General features: G+C 45.4%; 1 protein-coding gene across 6 annotated transcripts in view; it reads right to left on the bottom strand.

Annotated features, from left to right (window-relative positions):
• Positions 1-226: 226 nt before the first annotated feature.
• PAK5 (p21 (RAC1) activated kinase 5) overlaps positions 227-27,245 on the bottom strand; it is a 313,912-nt gene continuing 286,893 nt past the window's right edge. For 5 of the 6 annotated variants that reach the window (XM_027693383.1, XM_027693384.1, XM_027693382.1 and 2 more), the window contains 7 exons: positions 18,120-18,920; positions 12,251-12,742; positions 10,384-10,517; positions 7,986-8,112; positions 5,229-5,354; positions 3,110-3,244; positions 227-2,487 (listed from right to left, as the gene is read on the bottom strand). In XM_027693383.1, coding sequence (XP_027549184.1) covers positions 2,332-2,487; positions 3,110-3,244; positions 5,229-5,354; positions 7,986-8,112; positions 10,384-10,517; positions 12,251-12,742; positions 18,120-18,920 — 1,971 coding nt within the window. In that variant the 3' untranslated portion in view covers positions 227-2,331. The remainder of the gene's footprint in view (positions 2,488-3,109; positions 3,245-5,228; positions 5,355-7,985; positions 8,113-10,383; positions 10,518-12,250; positions 12,743-18,119; positions 18,921-27,245) is intronic. The other variant, XM_027693385.1, reaches the window with a different exon arrangement.

Here is a 27,245-nt window from a genome sequence, read left to right as displayed (position 1 = left end):
TCTCAGAATGGTTAAATCACAGTATCTTGGTTTGAAATGCCTTTTTCTCTACTATTCCTCTAAATTTAAGCCTGATGTGCTTGGGTAAGTCTTTTCTTTTTCCCCCTTAATTTTGGGTGAAGGAAAACTTTTTTGCTTATTTGCTTGGCCAAGTATTGTGGGACTGAGTCAAATTTATAAAACAGCAAAAAGGCACTGGGGATAAAAACCACACTGAAACATGAAGTGTTTATTAATTAATTTATTTAACTTGCATGTGCATTTGTCTCACCAGTAGCTGGTGTTCACAAAAAAAACCTTTGAAATCGACAAAACTTTCAGTAAACTTGATGAACACTGTTTAAAGTATCTAATGATAAGAAAGTTGCAGAAAATTCTTCACTTGCACAGCCTAAAATGTGCTGAATATTGAAGAAAAAAACCCCCCACCAACCCCCTTATTTTTTTATTTTTTATTCAAAGATGGTTAAAAAAGTTTAACTTTTGTGGCTAGTACTACAGTTGTGCCTGTATGCCATGGCCTGGACTGGTGCAGCCGGTTTTCCTGAGTTGTCAAGACTACAAAACAGACCCCCTGGAAGGCTGTGGGTGCTGCTCTCGGCCGGGTGGGCACCGGGAGCGTGTTTGCGGCGGGGCGGCGGGAGCCAAACACATTTTCTGTAGTGTCCTCTTAAAATGTGCAAACAGGGTTAAGAAGAGAAAGCAGAGGGGGGGGAGTAAGACACACAGATGTGAGAACATCTATTCAATGTTCCAGTTCATATTTATCTCCCTTTTTTTTTTTTAAATTGCTTCTCTCCCTTCAAATATTCTTTTAAGTTTTTAAGGGCAAAACCAAAGGAGCTTCTTTATTATTGGCAACTCTTTTCTCCCAGAGGAAGATCTTTAAGCAACAGCTCCTGCCAGGTGTAGATGTTTGGTTATAATTTACTACAATAAATAACAATTAATTTATCAACTATGAAACTCCATCATAAGAAAGAAACTGTGTTTTCACAAAGTTGGCTTTGTGGTTCCTTAAAGATACCATAAAATGAGGTCAGTAAGAAAAAAAAACAACCAAACTTGAAAAACATGGCTTTTGTATCATACATAATTAAAAAGAACTAATCATTAATAAATAAAAATCATTTATCATTGAAATAATTATGAAGCACTTCTAAAAATTTTAAAGGCAAATCTATTTAGGCCTACAGTTAACATGCAAAGTCATCCAACAAATAACACAAAATTGTACCGTAGTAGTCAACTGTTGCATCAACATTCAGAAAGGTCTGGACAGCAGCACGACTTCTCCTCTCTGGCAAACATCTGGCAGCACATCCCACAGGTCTGCCGGAGCTCCGGGGATCCCGCTGGGTGATCCCTTCCCACTGCCAGAGCTCGACAGAAACAACAGAGGCTTTTGTGGTGGCAAAACTGGCCCGGTGGTGGCATAAAAAAAGGGCTGGCCGTGGCCTGGGCTGACCCTGGAGCAAAGGCAGGCCCGATGTGTTGGCTCCCACCCTGGGAAAAGGGGAGGGAGGCCCAGGTGACCACTCACATTCAGCAGCAGCTCTGCCACTGCGTCACGGGGAGGGCGAGTGCCCAAAGCCAGGCTGCCAGAGCGCCCACAAACATCACTTATCCTTGGCTCTTCAGGCTGCCGAGAGGGTGGGATGAGGGCTATCCTCACCCCATGGGAAATCTGCAAAACCTTACAACTTCCTAAAGGTGGTTGTGGGCTTTTTTTTTTTTCTTTTTCCTGTTTTCAAAAGGGTTAAAAAAGTAGGAAACTTTTATCTTCTCAAATTCTTGCTAAGGTAACACTTATTACTTCAACTAACACAACAGTTACATGACAAAGTACTGCAAATTATCAAAACGGACTGTACAGAAAATTACAAACTCGTTGCAAAATACATTGCGCTGCTATGACCGAGATAAAAAGTGCTTTGTTTTGTCAGAAAAGTGTTCTTCTGAAACAGAAGTGCCGTAGCCTGCAGTGAAATTCCGGTGTTTCGTTCTGGCTGTGCTCTCCTCGTTACCTTTCCAACCTGTGCATTTGGTGCCTTCTCCCTGGATGGCTGGGAATGCAGCAGCGCTGGGGAGCGATGGTCCAGGGTGGAGCGTGGCCTCCCAGCTGGGACCAGGATCACTCCCCTGCCCCTCACACACAGGGAGCATGGAGAGCACTTCCTTGTTTTTTTTTTATACACTGCATTATTTTGGCAGGGCTGGTTTTCCTTCACAAGGTTTTACTCCGCCCTGCCTGCAGTTCCCACACAACTGCTGGCATTCCCACACGTTATCCAGACTCTGCACTGACCTTTTCCCAAAAAGCTGCCGGCTTCAGCGGTGCCTGTGTTGCCTCATGAGGGGCACAATGCAAGAAGGGGGCCCAGCCAGTTTGAGGAAGGGGTGTCTCAGCAGTTCCTGTGCCGTGGCTCTCTGCGAGGGCTCCCGCACCAGCATTGAGTCCAAGAAGCCCCGGAGCACTGAGGAGACCTGCAACAACACTGGTGTTAGGGGTGGACAAAAACATCCATTTCTGGCTGTGTGCACACTGCTTTTCTTGGGAAGACAAGGGACACCGTGATTCTGCCTATGGTAACAGCTGTACTGAGCTGAAGGGCTGTGTCTTCTACGTGCTGCTCATGCTGAAACCACTGGGGTATCAAGTGGGGTGCAGAACAGCAGCCCCTGCACAGTTCTGCATGTGGGGGGTGAGAAAAGCATTAATGTGGGCTGAGGGCTTAGGCCTGAAGCACACCCAAAATGGGAGGTGCACGCAGGCTTTGGCACTGGGTGTGGACATGCCAACCCACCCACAGCAGGGCTGATGTGCCGACTTGCTCTGGTCCTGGGGCAGGTTGGGAAGCACAGGGAACACGAGGCTTTGCCCAGCTCCCTTTGCCATCACGTGCTGCAAAAGCCAAGCCAGGGCTGGGCACAAACAAGGCTACAGCTGATAGCTTTGGCCTCACATCCTCCCCACACAAGTCCTGTGTAGGACCCACTGCTCCAGGTGGGACCTTAGAAGTTATCAGTTGGGCACTCAAATGTGTGCCTATAGTGTTATTAAACATGTCACTGCTCATAACCCTCATCACCTAATGGGAAGTCTGACCTTGTGCATGTCCTTCACCCGGGGTGGGAGGTTATCCCGGATCCGGCGCATGGCCTGCAGCGGCGGCTCGTTGAAGTAGGGAGGTTCACCATCGATCATCTCTATCACCATGATGCCCAGGGACCAGATATCCACCTGGAACACACGGGCTGGTCATGAACACTGCTGGTAGTGCGGGGGGGGGCCAACAGGCTCAGCTCTGGGGCTCATGCAAAGCTTGGAGATGGCTCATGCTGCTGCCTGTGGCCAGTCTCAGCCAGCAGTCTGGTGAGCCAGCACCATAAATCTTTACCCAGCTGAGAATGCTCTTGCCTTCTGAGCAGTAAGTGATGGATGAAATGGATTAGCAGTGACTTACAAACCCGGGTCTGCAGCTGGTTGAGGTGCTGCCCACTGGAAGCCCCGTGCGTTGGAGAGGCTGCACCCTCCTGCCCTGCATTCCAGCTGCACTGACTGCAGCCCCTGACTGCCCACCCCAGGGAGAGAGCAGAGCACAACTCGGCTGCTGTGAAATCAGTTACTCTGTGTCCCCCCGAAACAACAGGAACTCCATTCAAGGCTCCAAGGCAAACACAAACACTTACTACACCCAGGGCCGCTTCCAGACAGCAGAGGTAACACATTATATAATCCCTCTGGAAAATGATTCAGGTCCAGATAAAAAAAAAAAACCACACAAACCCAACCCTACTTTTTTTTTATTTTGGTCCTGGCTTGCTGCAGATCTGTTCCAGAATTCCATTTCTCTAATGACTGTAATTCCTGTCATTTGCCAGCCCAAATACAGCCAGGGCCAGTTCATGCTGCTTTTCTCTTTTCCCAACACTATCCTTTAGCCCAAATCCTTTTTCTTTTTCCCTTCTGGTGGGGAAACCTAATGTAGCCATAAGTTCAGCCACTTTATAATCCCTCCAGTGCTATTAATGGGCTAATAATAGCTGATGTTATTACCCCTGGAATGTCTTCCATAATGGCACCTGTCCTGAGAGCACGTCAGTGCCTGTGGGGTGCTCTCACCCTGGGGCTGTGCCAAAACAGTTCCTGCTGCATCTCCTGTCTCAGCTCATTTCCCCTTCTCTGTGCATGTGTATTTCTGTATCTCTGTACATTTATATGTGTGTGTATATATGTATATAAATATATAATATGTGTGTATCTGTGTGACTGTATCTGTATTTTTGGCTCTATGTGCCTTGCAGGGTCGCTCTCTGCAGCTGTTACTATCAGCACTATCAGGCAGAAGCTCCTGTCCCCACGCAGAGGAGCAAAGGCAGCCGTGTCTCCTGCTGGGGAGCCGTGAGTCACTGTCACGGCTGAGCGCGGGAGAGGGGATTGCTCTTCCCAGGCTGGCAGCGCAGGAGTGCTGTGACTCAGAGCTTCCCAATGGATGGGGTACGGCACTGCAGACCTTGCTGGTCTCCTCTGAAGGGTTCTAATAAAAATGTGTGGATTGTCTTTTTCAGAACCATTTGGCAGGGCTTAAAATAGCTCCCACAGACATGCCTTCTCTACCCCTGTCTCTCAACTAATGAGAGCAATGACTGCGAGGAAGGAGCTGATGGGGACACACAGAGGGTGGCAATCCTACCCACCCAGCTGGCTCACGTCTTTGGGACCCTGTGGGACCTGTGCCTCTGCTGGCTCTCCTCCAGAGCAAGGGAATCTCAGGCTTTAGCTGGATGAAAGCAGAGTGCAAATACTGGTGTGACCTGGCTGTGCAGTACAGGCACGTAAGCTGGCTGTGGGTTTGGCACATGCAGGTGTGGACACCTGTGACTGCAGCTCCAGGCTTTTATATTAAAGAGCATCAAAGAGTCTTTCCCAATGTGAAAATAAGGCCAGTTTCCTTTCCTACAGCACCCTAAGCGTAAATATGTAAAGGCATTACACTAAGTGTGCTAAATGGAGTTGTTATTTAACGACTTCATCTCGGAGAAACACTTTAAAAGGAGGCACGATGTAGCACTCTGGGGCAAACGTAATTGCTGCTATTTAGCATATCTATGTAAATGCCTTTGAACTGCACGGTGCTCCCTGAGGTCTGTGGGGTCGACCACGGCATCCCACAGAGGGCAAACAAACAGCAGCTCTGGGTCCCTGTCGTGCCCCCTGCACTCACCTCGGTGCCGTAGGGCAGGCGGGATATCACCTCCGGAGCCATCCAATACGGTGTCCCAACTAGCGACTTCCTCCTGGGAACCTCCTTGGACACTTGGGCACAGAACCCGAAGTCGGACAATTTTATCTGAAAAGAAAAAGCCCCTCTTGAGTAACAAGGTGAATTCCTGTGAGACACACGTGCCTCTGAAACACACACAGCGGGAGGGACAGGGATGGAGCTGCAGAGTCTGTCTGGGACAGGGCAGCAGCACAGTTTTGCAAGTGTGTCTGGAGACAGGAACACAGCCTGGGGAAAGTTTAAATTCATTAAAAGGAAGGCAAGGGAAAGACGTAGGAGAGTGGCAGTGGTGCTCATTACTAACATCATCTGTCACATCTCATTACCTCTCCACCAGCAAGAGATGCAGAGGTGATAAATGGCTTATAATGGTTAAAAACAGAAGGAAAGCAAAAAATTCTGAAGTAACAGTCTTATAATGAATCTATTATTGCATATATATAAACCCCATGTCTGTAGTTAGGTATGCATGCTGATACTCAGTAATAAACACATTTCAAGTGATACACACCCCTCCTGGGATGTGTACCCAGGAACATGACCTGTGAGTTTGCCACAACACAGGTGAAACAAGTGGCATTCATCCCATTCCCTTTTACCACCAAGAGCATGACCCAACACCCACAGAAAGCAAAACCCCTGCCAATGGTTTTTTTAAGACCAGGACCTCACACCATGGACTGTCACTAAAGAAAATGTCATCTTTATGTAGTAACAGAGCTGATTTCGGAAAGGCGGGGAAGGGCACAAGACTCTTCCAAAAAGAGTTAACGGGACCTGCTCCCTTTGCTTGGGAACTCAGGAATTAGTACTGTCCTTGAGTAGCTGTGGCAGTGACCTGAAATAGAAATAATGGGATACACAAGCACTCCGGAGAGCAGCTCTTGCTGCATCATGTGCCTACTCATACTTTTATGCCAGTTTCTTTTTAACAACAGAAATTATGGAAAATTATCACCTCCCCCTCCGTGTCGCTGCACAATGCCAAGGTGAAAACTCCTCCAATCCCCAACCAAAACAAGCTGGTCTGAGTGTCAGTGGCATCACCCCCTTCCAGAAACAGCTTGTTCCTTAAGGCTGAAGTCTCTTCCCCCCCCCCAGGAGTTATTTGAAGGCCTAGAAGCTCTTACAGGGGTTTTCCTGGGCATTATCCTAACGCCCATCACTCCCAGTTATAGGCTGCACAGTGCCATGGTGACCAAAGGTCCATAGGCTGAGTATCCCATCACATACTCAGCACCTGGGAATACCAAATGAACCCCAACAGCCCCTGGATAACTGGAGTGGGAAGTTGCATAAATGCCTGCATTGACTTGTTGTCAGCACCGATTTGTTTTCTTTTGGACTCAGTGCAGACATTACTTTTTTTAAAGCTGTGGGTGTTATTTTAAAGAGAATTATGAAATGATTGCTGGTATTTCTAAAACAATAATAGCCTAGTTCTCCACGCCAAATGTATTTTTCAGTTTACTGGATGAAGAATGGAAGAAATAATGTGTATTTTGGAAGCAGAGTCCAATCATCTTTTGTAGGAGCACAAGAGGTTTTGCATATCTATTGCTCATTCGAGTACATAAAAGACGACGATTTTCTAAAAAAAGGTAATTGCACAACACAGCCATGAAGAAATCTGCAATGCAGATAATAACTACTGGAGTAATGAGTATAATGAGGCACTGTATGCAGATCCCAGCACAGATCAGATGTTATTTCAGCAACATGGATTGAAATCCCAGTTGAAGAACTCCTACACACGTGGGATTTTCTTGCCTTGACAGGATTAACAGGAGCAGCCTGTGACTGCTGCAGGAAGAAAACCCCTCTTCCTTGGTGAAGTGGGTATCAAATTAAACAAGGGAGCGTTTGGCTAAGGAGTCAGACCAGGCCTGGGAAGCCAAGAGCTTCACCTTCTGGAAGGGAAGGTCTAGATTTGAGTCCAGACCAACAGGCTCAGTCCAACCCGCTAAGTCTTGCTTTAGACAGGTGTGTAACAACCTGTAATTTTCTTTGTGTGCAAACTTCATTTTGTTTATTGAGCAAGTCATGTGCAGCATTTTGTCCCCCTCTCTCCCTCCTCATTAACAACACAAAGACCAATTAACTGGCAGCAGCATCCCATCCAAGTACATGGCAGTGTGGAACTGGCATTATCAAGCATCTCATAGATGTAAAAGTTACTCTGACCATCAGGGGAGGGTTTCAGCAGTAATGCAGATTATTATTTTAGCACAGAAAGATGTTAGCCTTCTCACCAGCTTGGAGAAACAGAGCACAGGTACAGCAGCTGCTAACAGAGCACACATACAGAGGCTGCTAACTAAAGGATAACCAAGTGTAGTAAAAAGGAAGTATTTCTGAGAGGCATCACAGTAGGAGTGGGGCAGCCTAAAAGATGATCTCCCATCACCTCCTGTCACCGAGTCATCACCCACATTGTGTAGCTCCTTCTGCCACTGCCTTTTGATGGCTGCAATCCCTCCCCATGGGATTGTTGCCTGCAGCACAGATGTCCATCACCAGCCAGGCCAGGCCAGGCCAGGTTTGTGCTTTTGGGATTCAGCTCTCCAGCAAGTCACTCAGAGGTCACACCCTGCAGTTTCACAGGCCTGGCTCATTTTTTTCCAGGCAGTGCCACCCTGAAGGGGCACAGCTATTTTCATGGCAGCCCTGGGAGCTGGGGAAGGGCTGGGTGCTCACCCTGCCGTCGCTGGTGAGGAGGATGGAGTCGCTCTTGATGTCGCGGTGGATGACGCCCTGGTTGTGCAGGTAGGACAGGGCTCTCAGGACAGACAGACAGACAGTCGCGATCTGCTCCTCGTTCATCCTGAAACAGCAACGTGGGAAAACCGGAGTGTTAAGGAAGACAGTGGGAAAGGGGAGCTGGAACAAAGGGACACGAGTTCCCCTTCAGGCCAGTATACGGATCTTTTAGGCAGTGACTCTGTGGGGTGAATCTCTGGTCCTATTTCTGACCAAAAACATGGGATGAGGGTGAGGATCAACTCTGCAACACGGTTTGGATAAGTCTCCCTGCAGCACTAAAAAAGCTGAGTGCTCCATGTGATGCAGCCTGTGACAGTGAGCCTGTTTCCCTCTGGGAAATAATGGGAATGCCTTATTTACAGTAAGCTCAGTGCTTGCCAGGGAGGGTAAACCACCACTGGGATGGAAACAGGTGTGGAATGAATATGAGAAAAAAACCACTCCTAATTGTGCAGACAAAACATCAAGCCCTGGGTGTAGCTCTTGGGGAGCACTTTTATGCCTTCTGTAAAATATTCCTGGTATTTCAGCAGAAAAATAAACAAGAGGCCTCTTTTCTATGCAAGGTTGAAAACCCCCATTTTGGGATGGGTTGTGCACCCTGGTACTGCTGCCCCATTGTTGGATGTCCCCAGCATCTCTCTCACATGGGCAGAAAAGCTCTCGTGGAGATTTCTGCTCCAACTTTGTGTGCCACTTGCAGTGTTGTAGCAAAATCTTTGAGGGAAGGTCATGCAATGTAAAAAAAGCCCAGAAGATTAAGAAAAGACTGTTTTGAGTTAAAAAATAGATGACAGCTCTTAAGAAGTGGTGTCCTGGGAACATCTGTTTGCTGTTAAACTCCTGTCAGAAATATCTAAGATAGAGCTTTTAATGTTTTGGGTTGCAGTAGTTAGCAAATGACTTGCAATATTGTGATTTATTTCAGCACACAAGCTAAGGTAGCAATAAAAAATAAAATACCTGTGTTACAACTCTGCTCTTGGTAGGGTCTAAGAGCATCACTTAACTATGAGAGAAGACAAATTTTCTAATTTATTATTCCTCGCTTTTCTTTTTGCTCCCCTAAATACTCTCCCACTGATTTGGTGTGGAAATTTTAATTTTTTTTTTTTATTCAGGAGGAAGAAATTAAATAAAGAATTGCTCTTCCCTATTTCATTATCAGGAGCAGATGAGCAAAGAGCAGATGGAAAGAGGGCTGTAAAATCTAATGTCTCCTTCAGAAGAGGCAGAGCAGTTCCATACACTGCAGCTCTTGTGGTGGTGGATTACCTGCTTTAAAGGTGTGACATTAACTGAAATATGGGAACGTGCTCTACCACAAGCACAAATATTCTGATATAAAAACTTTATTCCCTTTATGTTTTAGGCTGGGTTTGCAGATAACCTTTCTGACAGCCTGGTTACATGAGTTGTGAGTATGGAGAGAAACTACCTTTAGAACTGACGTGGTCATGACAGCAAAACCAACAATGCAGATCACCAAATATGGAAAAGAACATTCTTTTTTGGGCCATTTTTAGGAAGTAATAGATAAAAGTTGTGTTGCTGATGAACTACCAACTAAACTGCAGCAAATCCCCATCTACCAGCAAGCCCTCTCAGGTATTTCTTTCCCTTTGATTTAAAAAATGCTGGTACTGACAGGAATTCCTCTGCAGTGGCTTATTTATGCTGGTAAAGGAAGCATGCTATGTATGGGTATAAGTATATACATCTACATCTATATATCTATATATCTATATAGATATATATCTATATATAGATATAGAAATATATAGTGTATATATATAGCTATGTATATGTATATATATACATGCATAGATAGCTATATGCATATATATTTATTTATGTATGTATGTTTTATTTATATATTTATGTGTATATATGTATATACGTTTTCCATGAATGTATATGGCACGTATTTTTATGTTTTTATATGTGTATTTTGTATGTACTTACAAATACACAGCCATATATAAAAATGTTTTGTATATATATAAATATATACAGTATAAACATATATGCATATGTTATATATACATAAAATAAAAATAAGAATAAATAAGAATAAAAATAAAACAAGAATAAGATTAAAAATAAAAATAAGAATAAAAGTAAAAATAAGATTAAAAATAAAAAGAAGAATAAAAATAAAATAAGAATAAAAATAAAAATGTATATATAGAGCCGGGAGGTGCCCAGCTGCCCTCAGCAGCAGGTGAGCTCCGGAGGGCACGGTCCAGAGGAATCCCTGAGGGAAAGCCAGGGCATCTCCCCCCCAGCCAGGCTACGTGTTGGGCTTTGGGCTGCAGGTCCCTCATCCCACCTGGTGTGAGTGACGATGTCGGTCAAAGCGCCGCCCTCCAGGAACTCCATCACCACCCAGAGCTCGTCTCCCACGAGGTAACTGTTGTACATGTCGACCACGTTCTCGTGGTGGTAATCCCTCATGATCACCACCTGGGGGGCACAGAAAGGCGGCCTGTGAGTCGCTACGAGCGTTGTCTGACACTCGTTCCGACCTTCTTTCTCACCGTGCTGTTCTCTCGGTGCTCGCTGAAGGTTCTGGGATGAATCACATCCTCCCTAACCCTTACAGCCAGCACATAAACAAAATCAACGTATTTACATAAAAATATCAGTCATTGTAAATGCGTCAGGAGGAACAAGGAATCTCTAGTTGCTGAAGTATGAGCGGTAGATAATTGTTTTATTTCAGCCTGCAGGAACAGAACTGTTTATTTAATTGGTTTTTTATTGCCAACTGCCTTCAGTACAACAGAGATTTATTCTTTTTTTTTTAACCTGATCAATTGTTCAACGCACCAAAGTCGTTTTCATCATGTACCCGGTGGTACTTTGCACGGAATTTTCACAGAATGCTGGTAATGCAGGGGCTGACTCAAATCCCACATCTACAAGGGACTGTAAAACTGGGACCACAGTAAGAGCAGCCCAGCCAAGGCAGTGACCATGAGCACGGGGGACTGAGAGCTGTCAGAACAGTGACCAGGAGAGAAAACAACAGCCAGGGAAGGTTTCATTACAGACAGAGGAATTTCAGCGCTGCTCAAAAGAGGTTCTCGGCTGACACGAGTGACTGGAGCGTGTCAGGGAAGCAGCTTGGTCCTGCACAGCATGTAGGACCTGCTTCAAGATGTTACTGCTCAAGAAATGCTCAGTTAGAGCCACCACAGCCCAATTCAGTACTGCCTTCCAGCAGAGGCAAAGCCAAGCCCAAGTACCCAGTACGGTCATGTACTGTGCGAAGAACTGGGTGAAGTTTGCTAAAAACTAATATTTTAATTAAAAAATTTAAGTTTTTAAAGGTTTTAAAGAAACCAGTCTGTCATGTGCTCAGGGAAGATCCACTTACAGTCAAAATACAGGAAACAAAAGATAGAATTAAAAAGTTCATTCTCACAAGAGGTTTCCCTGGGCTCCTGCAGTGGTTTTAGTGTTGATCAGCATATTTACAAGTGATCTTGAAAAGGGAGCAGGGAACACAACCCACTAGCTTCTTTAAGGGAATAAAAGTAAAAAAATGGAAAAACTCTTCAAGCTGCATAAGGTACTCTCAGGCCCAAACAACTGGATGAAAAAATGGCAAATGAAAACCAGTGTTCTGAAATTTAAAATAACGTATGTGGGGAAAACAGTCTCCCATAAGCACTCGTGGCCTCTGAGCTGGCTGCAACCACTCAGGAAAGGAGATGTGGGAAGTAACACAGATGGTTCCATAAAAAAAGCACTGTCAGCTCTTAGCTCAGAAACCATCAAGAAAGCAAAGGGTTAGGAGAGGAAGGAAACAAAAAGCATGTGTATTCCAGAATACAGTGCACATGCTTCTTGAACAGTCTGGTCAGTTTGGATCCTCTGTCTTGGAAGGATAAACTATGTCAGGAAACAGAAAAAGGCACCGGGCTATGTCTGTGCACCTGATACCCTGCATGGACCAGCTGATACATTTCTGAGCTGACTGCTGTGACAACATCACAGGTTTAAAGCCAGGAGGAGAAGTAGCTCATTTAAAACTGGTCTGGTTATACAATATTTACACAGCACAGATGCCTGTGAGACTCACCACCTCTTTCAGAAAGTCATTAATTTGGCTCTTGAAGGTGCCATTTGGCCCATGACTCCCGTTGAGCCCACTGCCTGCAAAACCCACCACACCACCCAAAACAACTCACCTCATTGAAGAGCAGCTCCCTCCTCTGCTGTTTCCTGAGATCCATCTTCTTCACGGCCACCTGCTTTCCCGTGTGCTTCTCGGTGGCGATGCAGACGATCCCCGTGGAGCCCTCCCCGATCTTGATGAAGTTGTCCAAGTACTCCCGGGGGTCCCCGGGACTGACCACGAGCTGCAGGGCAGCTCTGAACTGTTCGTGGGACACCCTGGAGGGCTGCTGGTCCGAGGAGGAGCCCCAGCTGGGTGGAGGGTAAGCACTTGACGTGATACTTGGGGAGCTGGGATAGGAGGCGGTGGAAATGTAGGGAGAGCCGGGCTGGAGAGATGGCTGGTGATAGTGGGGTGCTTTGTGGTAGACCAGAGGGTACTGGTAGCTGCTGCTTGAATAGCTGACTTTGCTCTGACTTTGAGGTAGCTTTACTGGGCCCCGGGGGTAGGTGTCCGACCCAGAGAGCGGCGGGCTGACGACCAGCTGCGCTCGATCATAATCCACCTGCAACACAAAAGCAGAGCAGTGACAGCTTTCTCACTCAATTAGTTTCCTGGAGGTCCTCAGTGGATGCCAGCACAACATGGTCCCACGTGTACCTGTACCTGTTCTCCTCAACATGACACTGCTTGCCTGTGTCTGAACAAAGAGTTTTACACCACTGGGCTCCTGGGCTCTCATCAGCACTCAAATGAGGCCAGGGGAGACCATGAGATCTTCTGTGCATCTCAGGTCCATTCTTCTGTCCAGGTACCTGTTCGTAGATACAATAATCCTTCTTTAATCATAGAATGGCCTGGGTTGGAAGGGACCTACGCTCCAAAAAGTGTATGTGCTCTGTATCTGCAGTGCCCTGCAGGCTCTCTGGGCCATTGCCTCCAAGCATCCATCCCTTACAGAACCAGCAGCCCTTTGGCAAATTCCAGGTTATGTCTTTCTTTTCAAATACCAGTACCTGGATTTTGATTCTCAACTCTTAGTCTTTTCTTATGCTTTTCCCCAGCCATCCAGGGATGACCCAACCTCTCCTTGTGGAGGCAGTGATACCCTGAAATCCCTGTCACCTCCTGCCTTGCCACGCTACCGGCTGTTGTTTGAGTGATTGCACACATGGGTATGACAAGCAGCCTAATTCAATTCACCATTTCTTAAATCATTTTCCACAGTGACACACAGTGACTACTGCAGTGTCATGAAACTGCTAATTTTCACCTGAAATCAGAGAAAATCGCAAAGGAAATTATCCCAATGGGAGGCCTTGTTCATTTGTAGATTCCCTCCTTATTTTTCTTTTTTTTTTTATTTTATTTTTCAAGCTTCTCTAAGCTTCTTACACTGAAAGCAAACCAACACTTCACAAACATAATAGTTTGAAAAACCAAAGGATGTGAGACAAAAAAAAAACCAAACAAACCACCCAAACCCTACATTTTTTGCCGTGGAAAAGAGCATCTCCACGTTTTCAATATAACATGTGTGACTCCTGACGACGTGTGGAGCATCTCGGGGCAGGGGGGTGGTTTGACACAGGCTCATCATGTAGCACAATTACAAATAATTATGGCAATGAGTTCATTTAATCAATCAATTTCAGTGGCAGTGCACAGGGATGGACAGAGCAGCAAACTCTGCACAGCTCACGGTTGCTACTATTACTGCTGGCTGCCAGCCAGGAGTCCCTGATCCATGTTAGTTAAATGCACATTAATCTGAATTTGGCAGTGTAATCAAGGACCCAACTGAACTGTGAAATTGAATTCTGCGGTGGAACATCATTTGACCATTTTATGCTAAGACTGCAAAAAGAAAAAAAAAGTAAAAAAAAAAAAATCTGCCGCAGCATCAATTTATCACTGTGGGCTCTGCACGGAGAGGAGGAGTTTGGAGCTGGAGTCGCCTGGGTGCAGGGAGAAAAGCCTCCAGTGCAATATTGTATCAGTGCTTTTCTGCCTCACGGGTGAGCCAGGGTGCCCCTCTCCTCATTCTGCCAGAGGTTTAGCAGGAAGGGGAATGCCTCTCTAGAGGGGCTGTTCGGAGATTCCCCTTGGAAAGGTGAAGTTGGAGTCGGCTTCCATTCAAGACTCGCACACTTGACAGCTTCCAGCCATATGGAGCATCCAGCGAGCACGTAGCAGTGTTGTGCAGCCGCCTCCCAGGATGCTGGTTTTGCCTAAGCAAAAATCCCCATGATTACAGCCATAATTTCCCTTACTCTGCCAGGCAGCGGTGGCCATAAAATAGAAGAGAGTCAGAGACACCATGAATTTCGTGAAGGACATTACATCTGCCAAACTAATTAACGCAGAAAAGTGCTCAGATGGTTTGGTGGAGGGAGGGGAACTCAATCTAGCCCTGTCCTATATATCTGTGTATGCAGGGACACATAAATTACGGCTTTGGGTGTAAATACACCATTTTCTTTGTAACTATTGAGACAGGGAAAGCCCTGTCTGGAAATTCAAGCTGGATAAATCCACGCTAATGAATTATTTGAGGCTTCACCCATGTCTGGTATTTCTGAGTATGCCCCAGGCTTAACACCTTGGCAAAAGTATATTCCGCAGTGAAATTTTAGAATGAAAATTCAGGGGTCTGGTGTGCTTGCTAGGAATTTGTGAAAGCTTTTTGAGGTTAGCACTGCAGTACAACGTAAGCCCGTTTACTTCCTGAATCCCAAGAAATGTTACGAAAAGTCAGGCGCTGTAATGAGTAAATCAGCTGAACCTCTCCTCCCAGGCTGTGTCCTGACGCAGTGCCCGCCATCCACGGCAAAATCGAACACGCTTTATGCCACTAATAATTCTATTTCTGCCGCTGAGCGCAGTTACCTACTGAAAGGAAATTCTTTAAATACTGCAAAGGAAAGAGGAAACCAGCCCTGTGCTCACCCAAGACCAGGTCAAAGGAGCAGCTGAGGCTCTGACACGACATCCATCACGGTGCCGCGGTGCTGCTGCCGGCTGGGTCGCTTCACCAGCTCGCAGCACCTCCCGCATCCACATGCGGCCACAGCGGCAGTCGGGGCTTTTTGGCACTAAAAAGTGGATGTAACGCTGTGTTCAAACTCATTCCAGTTCCCAATCAGTGATGCCTGTTCTGTACTACACACCTGCTTCTTCCTAAGGGGTTCCTTCCTTTCAGAACCTTTGGCTTTCAGCCGAGCGGGTGTCCCTGTGCGCTCTGCAGTGGGACTGCGGCAGAGGTGGCAGCCACAGCCCTGCAGCCACAGCCCACGTCCTCCCAGTCCCTGGAGAGATGGACTCACCTCTCAGAAACACAGAATGGATTTCTGATTGATTAGGTTTCAGTAAAAGGTGTGGAAGGGATGGTCTGTAAATCTCACGGAGATCACAAGGGCAAAGGTTACTCTCTGGTGCTTTGCTGGTGGAAATCTCCAAGACTCCCTGTTCCATGCACAGAGGTGGCAGGCAGCACTCATGTAAAGCCACTGGTGTGTGAATGAGAAGGAAAAAAGGGAAAGGTTTCTGTTAGCAAAGGCTTGGCCCTGCCTTTGTCAGGCTGGAGATGTCCTCCTGGTGCTGAGTCCCTGCAAACACACAGCAGGATGATGGTGGTGCCGAGCAGCAGCTGGGTTAGAAAGAGAGATCTGGGGACAGAAGACATTATGGCTCCTTGGAGGAGAGACAGGAGAGGGTGTCATGGAGAGCTCCTACTGGAAAATGACAGGGAAAGGAGCTTTGGAATAACAGGGTCCAGTGTCAAAAGTTAAGAGGGCTGCCTGCGACGAAGAGGAGGGTAAAAGCAAACATGCAGAGCAGAGTGGCCAAAAATAAGCAGGACTGTGAGACAATATTGAGGTGACTCCATTGAACAAAGTGGGATGTAAACTCTGTGTGGTGAGGGTAACACAGCAGGCCCTGTGACCCCATGCAGGTATTACTGGAGTTAATTTACAGGACAGGAGAGCAGGTGGGTAATACAGTGGTGGATTGGAGGGAACCAAATCTGAGCCTCCGGCTTTCTACACCTCTCACTGTATCACTGATGACAAAACCGGGCAGACATTTGATTTATCTGACACCTTTTACCTAAAAATAATACTGAAGTAAGTCTGCTCTTCACATTTACAAGCCAAAATGAACATCTTTGTAAAACACACTTTGATGCCATACATTTGTGCCTGCAGACTTTTTCACTGCTGACTTCCCCCCCCCCTTTTAATTATACTTTACAGCCAATCCCATTTGTAAAATATCTGATTTGAGATCTGATTGTCATTTAGTAAGCCCATTTGATGAACCATTATCTCACTAATGCCTCCTTGAAAAGAAGATTCTTCAGCAATCATCCAGGGCAAGAAACCGCTATTCACTTCCAGGAGCTGTGTATGGGTTTGGGAATTGAAATTGCTGCATTGAACAGTGAATCATCAAGTTTGGATACACCAAGGCTGTAGGAGTGGTTTTGATGCTCTGAGGAGAGAAACACCTCACAATGAATCTTGCATGGAGGCACCTTTTTTTTTTTAATAAAAGTTGTTACTGTGTTTTAATGGGATATTTTTCGAAGTGCCTGGAGTGCTTTGAGTCCTGTAAAATATACCTCTGCCTTCTGCCCTACTGAATGATGTAAAATTGGCAGAAGCAGGTGCAAGAGGGTCTCAGAATTATTGGATTTGTCTTTTCTGAACTCTGACAAAACTAATGCTTTCAGTTAAGAAAATGGCAACTAACCCATCCCAGGTTTTCCTCACAACTTCCAGAACCCACACTGAAGGCCACATTGGTGCTCAGTTACTACCACACACACTCCTCCCACTACACCCTGAGCTTCAGAAAGGTATTTAACAACACCTGGTAACTTTTTTACTCCCCCCCCCCAATTTAACCTCAAGCTCCAAAACCCAGCTCTGTGCTTTAATGCACCTAAACAGCTCCCTACCTCAGCACATTTGGGAAGTCACAGCAACCCAAGACTTGGAAAAATGAGCGATCATCTCGGTGCCCGTTGCTAGGGGAACTCGGGAATGTTCAGTGCAAGCCACACTGAAAAAGCACCTCTTGCAGAATATTAGATGTTTAAGCAGGTCATCATCGTGGCTACATGACTGGAGGTTTGAGGAAAGTGGTATTCTCTTAACTGAACAAATAGTTTCAGCAAACTCTTGCAAAGACAGCTTGTGTGGGTAATATTCCTCATGTGGCAGAACAGGTCAAAAACATATTCAGAGGAGCTGCCTGTAAATAACATGGTTGAAATGCTTTTTTGCACATTAGCCTGTCTTTTTTTAAAACATCTAAAATGTCTTGGGTGAAGTAAGCTGCTTTGATTTCATTTCACTGCTTAAAAATACAGCAGTTTCACCACTCTCATTAGAGGTAAAGGGTTAATAAACCCTGTGATATAAAGATGGCATCAATATAACATAAATACTAAATCACAGAAGTCTCAGCCTTGCATAGTAAATATTCAAACACAAAAGCATCTGAAATACAAACCAGACCAGCTTCTCACCTCCTGCTGAGCTCTGGACAGGTGTATGAACAGCCAGTGCTACAAAAAACTGCCAAAGAACTTGGGGTTATTGGGAATTCCAAGTAAAATCCCTGGAAGATGTGCATCTCCAAACCTGCTTTTTAAACCTATCTCAAACCCTGACATCCTTAAAATGGATGTTCCTGACATCTGTTTTCATAGACCTGAGTAAAGAGGGTGGGCTTCTACACCCACCAAGCAGCAGCCACGCAGCTCCCAGGAATGGCACTGGCCATGTTTGGCATTATGTGCCCAAGCAAAGGCTCCTTCCCCATAATTTTTTTCCATGCCCCTAATTTTTTGCACACCCCTAATTTTTTGCGCTCCCTTTCTGGAGAGGCTGATCCCTGCCCTGGCAGCCCTGTCACCAGGCATGTCAGGTTACCTTGGGGATGCCTGCTGCAGTTTCGGACAGGCGGGGGTAGGTGTAGGAGCTGTAGGAATGTCCTTGCTGGTGTGCTTTGAACGCGCTCGCTCCGTAGGGCATGGCCGGCTCCTGCAGACCGGAGCCTGACCTGGACCTCTGCCTCATGGTTGGCTGAGGGCTCGCTGGGTCCACGTAGGATGACTTGGGCCTCTTGTCGTAGTCATCCTTGCCCAGGCCGTGTCCCCAGTCGCTGTCACCGTACTCCAGCCTCTCCTTGGGGCACTCGCTCTGCACCGACGCTCGGGACGGGGTGTAAGGAAAGGGATCTCTGTAGTCCAGGGAGGATCCGCTGGGGATCCGCTGGTACTCCAGCTTTAGGCCACCGTATTCCAGCGGTTTGGGCTTGGTGTCCAGGTGTGCATGGTAATCTGGGAGGAACCTGGAGAGGTCTGACTGCAGGGGTGTCACTTCCGAGTAATAGATGTCCCGGGACGTCACCTTCATCATGTGCCCGTTCTGCTTGGTGGCGTAGCTGCCCTTGTAGTACCGGTCTAACTCTTCCCCATAAACAGTCTTGTCTCGATATTTTTCCACGACATAGTCTGTTGTAGTGTCTGACTCACTGGAGTACTGGGAATACGTGATGTAACCATTTTCCTCCTGGTGCCTTGGCACGTGGTTTGCATTTCCTTGGTGGTGGTGGGTGGGAGGACTTTCCTTCCGCAGGGAATTGGACCGTGTCACTGAGATATTGTCAAACTCTTCCAGCAGGCCATTGATTGAAGTATCCTTTCGAGGCTTATTTCCTCGAACAATAGTCTGGGAATAAGAAATTGCTTTGATTAAATACTGACTTTCGTTTAATATCTGATCAAGAAAACCAGCGGTAAGTAAAAAAGTCTACAATTCACCCAGACATACATGTAGTGATGTGTCACGTTCTGCAGTCACACATCTCATTGCTAGGAAAAAAAATCTCAATAAATACTTACAGTAGGGCAGAAAGGAAGAAACAAAGAGGGGTTAAATTCAGAGTAGATCATAAGCTGGGATTTGGCATGCAACCCCAAGACACTTTCAAAAAGCCCAATTTAAGAGGTGGGTGTTCAGCAGCCAACAATAGAGACATTTAAACATTTAAAACCACTACTTATTTTTTATTTGTTATTATTCAGTTGTGTACATCAAGCCAAACTGGTGGGCTGAATCAGATTTACAGGGTATGCATAAGCTAAAGGAAAATCATTCAGTGTTCACTTCTACACGTTATTTTAACAAACTGCTGGAATGGAAAGTAGCACAAAGTTTAGTAGGCACTGAATTTTCTTGGGTTTTTTTCTTTTTTTAAGAAACAGTATGTTCCTGAGTAGTAGAATGGCCTCTGGGGAACGACTCTTAGTTAACTTAGCATAAAAGACACTTGGGGAAGAGGGGAAAAATACTTAACTCCATCTCCTTACAATACACAGCATCCAGCAAACCACTGAGCACAGCCATGGCTTTGGGACATCACAGATGCCTTGTTTGTGTCCCACTATTGCAACGTTCTCCACAGACCCCCCTGCCCGTGTCTACTCCCTTCTGTCCAAAACACTGGTGTGCTCCTGGTAGGATGGGAGGCGAGCAGTGCTCGGTTACAGCTCTCCTTCAAGGAGGACTGACTGGTTTTAGTTAGTACCACCTGAAGACCGTAACACGTGGCTGAATCCATTTTTCAGCAGTTGGCTCCCACTGAGTATCACTTCAGGTCTATAAACACCTGACAAGAATAAGATGTACAGAGTAGTGGCCAGGGCCATAAATCAGCGCGGCTCTACTGAAAACACATTTGCTTTGCTGATTTACTGGGGCTAAATATCTACAGCTGTATCTTACTGAGTTTTTAAACAGAGCCAGTGTGGTCATCCCAAGGAGGTGTCCCCCTGTGAGCTGCAGCCCATGTTGCACACTGACTGTGGTGTATTGGACACCAACCATGGAATATCGGATGCCTGGTCACTGGACCTGCACTCGTTTGCAACACCGACAGAGAGACCACTCAACCTCTGCCTGAAAGCACACAGGGGGCTCAAACTTTGTCAAAACAAGCATTTCAACACCACTAAAATCACTGTTTCACAAAATTAACAGGAATGTACTTCTCTGTTACTCACAAAAGGCAGCTGAGAAAAGGCAGCCTAAAAGCAAAGCAGTCCTGACCTCACGCTGATCCCTGCTCTGATTTATGTCTGTAATTACTTGCCTAGTTTGCTATTTTGAAGCCAGTGATACTGAAACAATAGGACAGCAAAAATAAGGGACAGCAAATAGATCACTGCTTTCGCCTCCAAAGCCATTCAGCAGGATGAGAGGAATTGGTTTCATTCGGCTCCAGCCTCTTTGGCAGGATGACTGTGCGATCATTCATACTTAATTATCACATAATAAACCAGCAACATTGGACAATGAAATGCTTATAATTGAAAACAAGATTGAAATACCCGACTGCCACCCCGCTTCCCCTGTGCAAATACATGCCGAGGAGTAAAGTGCCAATTTAACACTCTCCACGGGACTGGCCTTCACAAAGGAGAGGTTTCCTGCAGCAGCCGCGTTGTGTTTGCACAAAAGGGCCTCGGAGCCAGAGGGAGCCCCTGGGAGCAGAGCAGACTCTTTGGTTACAGGGAAGAGGAGTTCTCCCTCTGCTCCTCCAAGCAGACGCTGTCTGGAAGCAGGATTTTCAGACACCTTCAGAAGGAAGATTTAGAAGAATGCAGCTGAGTGTTTATGTGTGAGGGAGTTCATTTATGACAAATCCCCACAGCTCGGGGATTTTCTGCAGACAGGTCCATGCGTGGGAGCAACCTTTTTGATTATGAGGATTTAAAAATAGTACTAACAGTAAAATGGTCTTATAGGAAATTCTGATTTTCAAAAAAAAAAAAAGGCATTTGCCACAGAAGCCCCAGTCTGATGAAGCTGTCTTGGACAGCTCTGGGACCTCAGTGCTGTCTCATCCTGACTGATGAAGTTAAGGGGATTAAGAACTAAACTCCTTTTCTTTTATCCCAGCATTTTAAGGATGACTACTGGCAAACACTGACTTGCAAGGGTGATGGCTGTAATTTCTGTTGGCTTCAGGCTCCTCTCCATGAGAAAATTAAAAGGGCCAGCGCAAAGGGAGGATAAACTTACCTATTCCAGAGGCACATTTTCTACTGAGTAGCCAGTGCTTTGTTACTATTACTAACAGTTATTATCAACTATGATAATTATTTATCGCTGATAAGAACAACAATATTCCTGTTTGCCTTGGCTTGTTTTTAAATTTCACACTTCCCTTACGTGGAAGGACATAGATCATGGTGAGATGCCCTCGGGCTAAATCAGACAGCCTACACCAACTTTATCTTTTCCAAGGAAGTATCTACTGTCACTCCTACCAAAAGAAGATATAATTTAGGAAGTGTTTCACCAAGACCCTATGAAACAAAGCTATATGGTCAAGGATTTTGCTATCTGAATAGAACTTCAGATGATTATACACAAATGTGAAATACAGTGGGTGCCTCCCTGATAGACAGAACCATTTACTAGGCTTAAAAACCAAATTAATATCTCAAAGCAGGTATTGGTCTATAAGAGTAATAAGAGTAACTGCTCTGTACAGATGAGCAGAGCCCAAATTATTAAAAAATGAAATCAAAGAAGATGTTATAAAGAACAAAACATATGTTGTGCCATGTTAACCTGTCCTGAAGTTATTTACCACAGAGAAAGTGCATGCTGGGGGCTTGATATCATCCACACCTTTCCTGGGAAGCACAGTATTTGCAGAAAGATGCCAGAGATCAAGAACTGCCATAACCATGGCCCAAATTCCCAAACCGGAGAGTCCAATGTTAGTGCCAGGGCTCAGAAAAGTCCCCAAATTCAAAGGAATGAATTCAGTGGAAAGACCAAACTGTTGATGTAGGGTCTTGGTTTGAGAATGATGTGGTCTTGGTTACTAGATCACCAGGCTGGGCACTGCACCAGTGAGCAGAGGGAAAACTTCCTGGGACTGAAATACAAGGGCAGGAGTCACAAACGATGGGAAATTCTAGCTCTACCTTAAAAAGCAAACCAAAAAACTTGAGAGAAAATGTACCAGAAAAAGGCTACATCAAAAGTGATACAAACACAGTTATCCTGGTAATTAGTGTCACAGTAACTAGCCATTTTAAAGGCTTTAGAAACTGGAAAAAAAAAAGTGCTTCAATATAAAGAGTGAATTCTATCTCTCTCTGTAATGCTACATATATTTACATAGATTGCTTTCTAAATTTTCTAAATCGTTTTCTAAATAACTTGAGGAATTTTCAAAGTTGCTGAGGTAGTCAGTTAAAAGCAAAGCATTATTTGCAAAGGGCTAAGACTTCCGAGGCCTTTGTTTCTGTCTATTGTGATCAGGTAATGGAAACCAGCACATGGAAATGGAAAACCAGGATCGGGCCCTTCCGCAGGCGCAGCTTTCACAGGGTTCACTGCGGAAAGATGGGATCTGTGATAGTCAATACCCCATGTTTATTAAAGGACGTTTTCCAGCGCATTGTGCAGTTCAAGAGGGATCGATGTTCCAGGAGATGAAGGGGGGTTGATGAATTTTCTGCTCCCGTTCCCGTCTCACATTAAATCAATGGGGCGCAGTCCCCGTGAATTAACGTGTGGTACGTCGGAGCTGGAGCTCTCCTGTCATTCCCACTGCTCTCCGCACAGCTTTGGCGTTTTCTCCGGAGCCTGGTGACAGCAGACATCCTTCATGGTGCTTCTGCAGCGGCCTGTCCTCCGGTGATAAGCTATAATGGATCTGTCTGTAAGAAACGCTGTCTCGCCTTGTTTCCAAAAGGAGATGAAAAACAGCTTCTGTGCTCAAATGCTGTATTAACCTTGACAATAATGAAGTGGGTAATTAACTGTTTTGCCCTAATGCGACCTTGCATTTATTGTCTTTAGAACTACTATACTTTAGGCACTCGTTAAGAATATATCATCCTTTGTCCTCCCAGAGCTGTGTTTTCAGAAGTCAATGAGGACTCTAAATCTCTGTGATGTGCAGAGTGAAAAACAAAAGGTATTTTAAGGAAAGGTTGCCCCTATAAACAGCCAATCTAAACTCTGATTTTGCCTCTAGCTAGCTTCTCCCCTCATTTGCATTATACATAAACTAAAAGCACAGCCTATGCATAGCTGAAAATCAACTTTTTTTTCTTAACAGAAGGTGCATAAAGCACAGATGGTCAGAGTAATCTAAGTGATGGATGTGTTGGTAATTTATCTTCTTGTGTTGCAAGACATTCAAAGTATTTGAAGCTGTGTTCATGTTTTATTCCTCAGCACTACCTTGGAGAGAAAAACTAATCCTTGTCAGCTATCCAAAGGAAAACTGGCTTTCCCTGTTTCACAACTGCAGCCAGGGGTGTAAGAGTTGTCAGGGGGTTGTATTTGATCTATTCTTACCAGAAGAAAAAGTACCTGGAGGAGGAAGGACTTCTTTGTTGTGCAGGTGACCGAGCAACAGAACAGGTTGCCTAGAGAGGGTGTGGAGCTTCCCTCTCTGGAGATATTCCAGAACCGTCTGGACACAATCCCATGTGCTCTGGGATGACCCTGATGGAGCAGGGAGGTGGGACCAGATGATCCACCAAAGTCCCTTCCAACCTGAGCTACTCTGTGATTCTGAGACTTCAAAAGAGCTGAAGTCCCTCAAAGCTCCTGGGGACAGCCACAAGCGTGCAGAAAAGCCTTGCTTTTCCAGCAGCCCAGGGTCAGCATGAGGTGGGTTCTGTTCCTTGTTTGTGAGGCTAAATTTCAAGTCTGAGGTGCCATCCTGAGGGCTGACACAGGGACCAGGCTCAAAGGGGAAGATGGGAGATGAGAGATAAAAGACCTTCCCATGTCTCCGATGGCTGGCTGTACACGGAGAATTAAATATGCTGCCAGGGAGGAAAAGTGATGGCAGCTGAATGTCCAGAGACTGGAGAGCACAGTTGGGATCTGGGACAGCTGCTCTCAAGTAAGTGCTTCCACTGTGCACTTAAGGTTTTTCTCCACTGAATGTTCACTTGAGGACAAGTTCTAACCTCTGAGCTGCCCTTCCAGATAATGGTGTTGGATCCATCCTTGTGATCCCACTGCACTCCACTGAATGCTTAATCACACCCAAATGAGGAAGATTCATGGAAAAGGACCCAAAAGTACTCCTATACCTCATCCCCTCTTTCCCCCACCTTAGGATGGCATCATGGCAGGTTGTGCTTCCCATGGTCATGGTAGAAGTAACCACTTTGTAACCACTTCTGTGTGATGTTTACAAAACATTAACCTAAGTGGGGAGGTCAGGGTGCTTGTGCCGTACAGATTACCCTGGAAACACGCCTTTTGCAACAGAAACTCATCAGATATGTAGTGAGAAATGGCACTGGATGGGATGAGAGTCATTTATCACTCTGCACCCTCCAGTAGCATCCTATGGGATCTGCTCCAGTTTTGATCTACAGCCTGTCTACAAACCAGCCATTACTCAGAGTTAGTCACAAGGAATACACAACAGACAGGAAAGTATGTCAGAACATTCCTTCCTGAAGCCTGTAATTTAGAGCTTGGTTTACACCTGTAAGCTTCAAAGTTCATATATTTTCTGTCAGGGATTTCTTCCCAACACTATATGTTTCTCAATCTCCACGTAAAAATAATTTAAAAAAAAATTTAATTGCTTCTGGTATCCCAGAAAGTTCCCTCCCTGGGGAAGGCATTCTGCAAACCGCACTGGTGCTGAATGACCCAGCTGGGCTAGGATGTTTGGGTCTCTGCTCCCTGGACCAAAGGTGCTTTACACCACAGAGTCACCTGCCAAAACCAAGACCATGAGACAGTGTCCCCTGCCCCTTGCCATGAAGTGTCTAAGCACGAGAGCCACGATCCTGCCTCATGAATTAATCAACTTGATACTGGCAACAGCACAGGACAGGAGGAGAAAGGCTGGGAAAACACTGGCATGGCCACATGTTAATTATTGAAAGGTGTAGATGATGTTAATGATGATCTACATTGGCCATGTAGAAATGAAATTTACTCAGCCTCAAAAATGTGTATTACTCGATGGATCAAAATAAAGGCACAGCCAAAGGTTTGAGAGAAGTGTAATATCCTTAACACCGGTGCCAGCTGTTTAAAATTCTTCAAAAGCAAAATAATGGGAAACTGTAAAAAAAAGGGCTCACAAAACGGCACTGTGTAATTTGTCACCCTGCACGGCAGTTTTAAAAGTTAGTTTCCATGACAACAAGAGCAACGTTTCATTATAATCACATTCACCGGTAATTCTTTTGACATTTTAAAATACAGCAACTTTAACAAAACATTTAGTTTTAAAATTCCACTGAAATACCTACATTCAAGTAACTTTTCCTCATTTTTTTTTAAATACACAAAAATGCTTGTTATATGTCATTTGAAATGGTATTAGAGAATACTGAATGTCAAAAGTAATTACTCTGGGCCTACTTTAAACACAGCTGATATGTGCAATTTTTTATGCAATATATATACACAGATCTCTCAGACACACAACAAATGGGAGTGAATTGTGACTCAGAAGTTTCAGTTTGAGAGAGGAAGTTGGTGTATGTGTTATGATGAGTTATACAGCCCTTCACAGGGACAGGAGTGGAGAAATCGCAAACCAAAGTCATAGGGACTTAAGACCCTTCAAAATTTTCTTTTATCCAAAGATGGAATGAAAAAGCAAAGTGCCCCACATGATGAAATTCCTCAAAAACATTAACTGCAGGAATTTTACCTGCTCTTTTAATAGTGCTGCGTTTTCCTAAGGCTACGGGTTCAGCACAACAGTGCACAGAGTGGACCTGCTAAGCTAAAAAGCTGCATCAAACTACACCAAAGACTGTAGTTTTTTGGTCACATTCTGGATAAAATCAATGTCAAAGTTTTCTGTTTTATCAAATTAACATTTCCAGTCACGAAAAGAAAAAGATCAATGCCCTGGGAAGCCTGTGGGTGGGGAACACCAGCAGGGCCAGGTACCTTATTCCCCCCCTTTCAAAGCCACGTCATTTGCCAATGCCTCTGTGGAATTGTCTTTTTCTTTCCCCAAGGAAGCTGCAAAGCCAATTCCATATGATCTACTGAGGTATAGCTGTTTCTGCACCACTCAGCACCTCATGGCAGTCCATGGGAGAAACCCCGCAGGAGCAGCACCCCAGAGCTTTCCAACTGGGCTGGCTGCAGGGGCAGCCAAAAAACACTGCAAAGTTAGGGACATTTGGGGAAGAGGAGAGAAATCCTTCCCTCCAAGGAACACACCTCTGTTTTTCAGTCTCATAGCACCAAGACAGGAGCAGACTGGAAGCTCATGGCACGTCACAGCTCCAGGACCAATATTTGCCACAGGCAGGGCTGTGTGACTTAAACAAGTTTATGTCCAAATAAAGATGACAGAATTCAGGGCAGTTAATATAACACTGAAGCTCCAGTGTCTGTAACTGGTACCTCAGAGATCTGGGCTTGGGAACTGGTTTGTGCCTGGATTACTGATGCGCTACGGGAGAGATGTGGGAATGACGCCCTTCTGCACTACAGCTCTTCATCCTCAGACACGATGCAGGGAACATAAGATGAAGTAAGGACTGGTATCAACCCTGATGCTCTTTCAGTTCTGGCATCACCACTTTCTAATGAAAATGCATTGCAAAAATGTATTTTAAATGAGATGTGAACTGCCTCTGCTGCCCATTGCTCCGCACTTGGTGCAAGCACTCCCCTAGAGAAACTGCAGGGAGGTGAGATAGCAAGAGGAACCTCCAGGGGCCTGGGGTGAGCCCAAATGGATGCAGAATTCTCTGCAGGCACAACCCAGCCTTCATCAGTCTTCACGTGGTATCAGCCAGTTGTCCTTACACCTAATATTTGCAGCCTTAGACTGCTATTTTTCCGCGCTTTTATGCGGGGGAGGTGTGAGGAAAACAAAACCCCACTTTTTTCAACAAAGGCATGAGAAATCGCAGGAATTAAACAAATATTTAACCATCACCTCCCCAACCACTTCAACTTTGACAACTCACTGATGTGCTCCACAGGAGCTGTGAGTCTCCCACAGTGCTGACA

The sequence above is a fragment of the Neopelma chrysocephalum genome, unplaced genomic scaffold (genome assembly GCF_003984885.1).
Source record: "Neopelma chrysocephalum unplaced genomic scaffold, ASM398488v2 Primary Assembly neopelma1_91, whole genome shotgun sequence".
Classification (NCBI taxonomy): Eukaryota; Metazoa; Chordata; class Aves; order Passeriformes; family Pipridae; genus Neopelma; species Neopelma chrysocephalum.
This window is presented reverse-complemented; position numbering and strand designations above follow the sequence as displayed.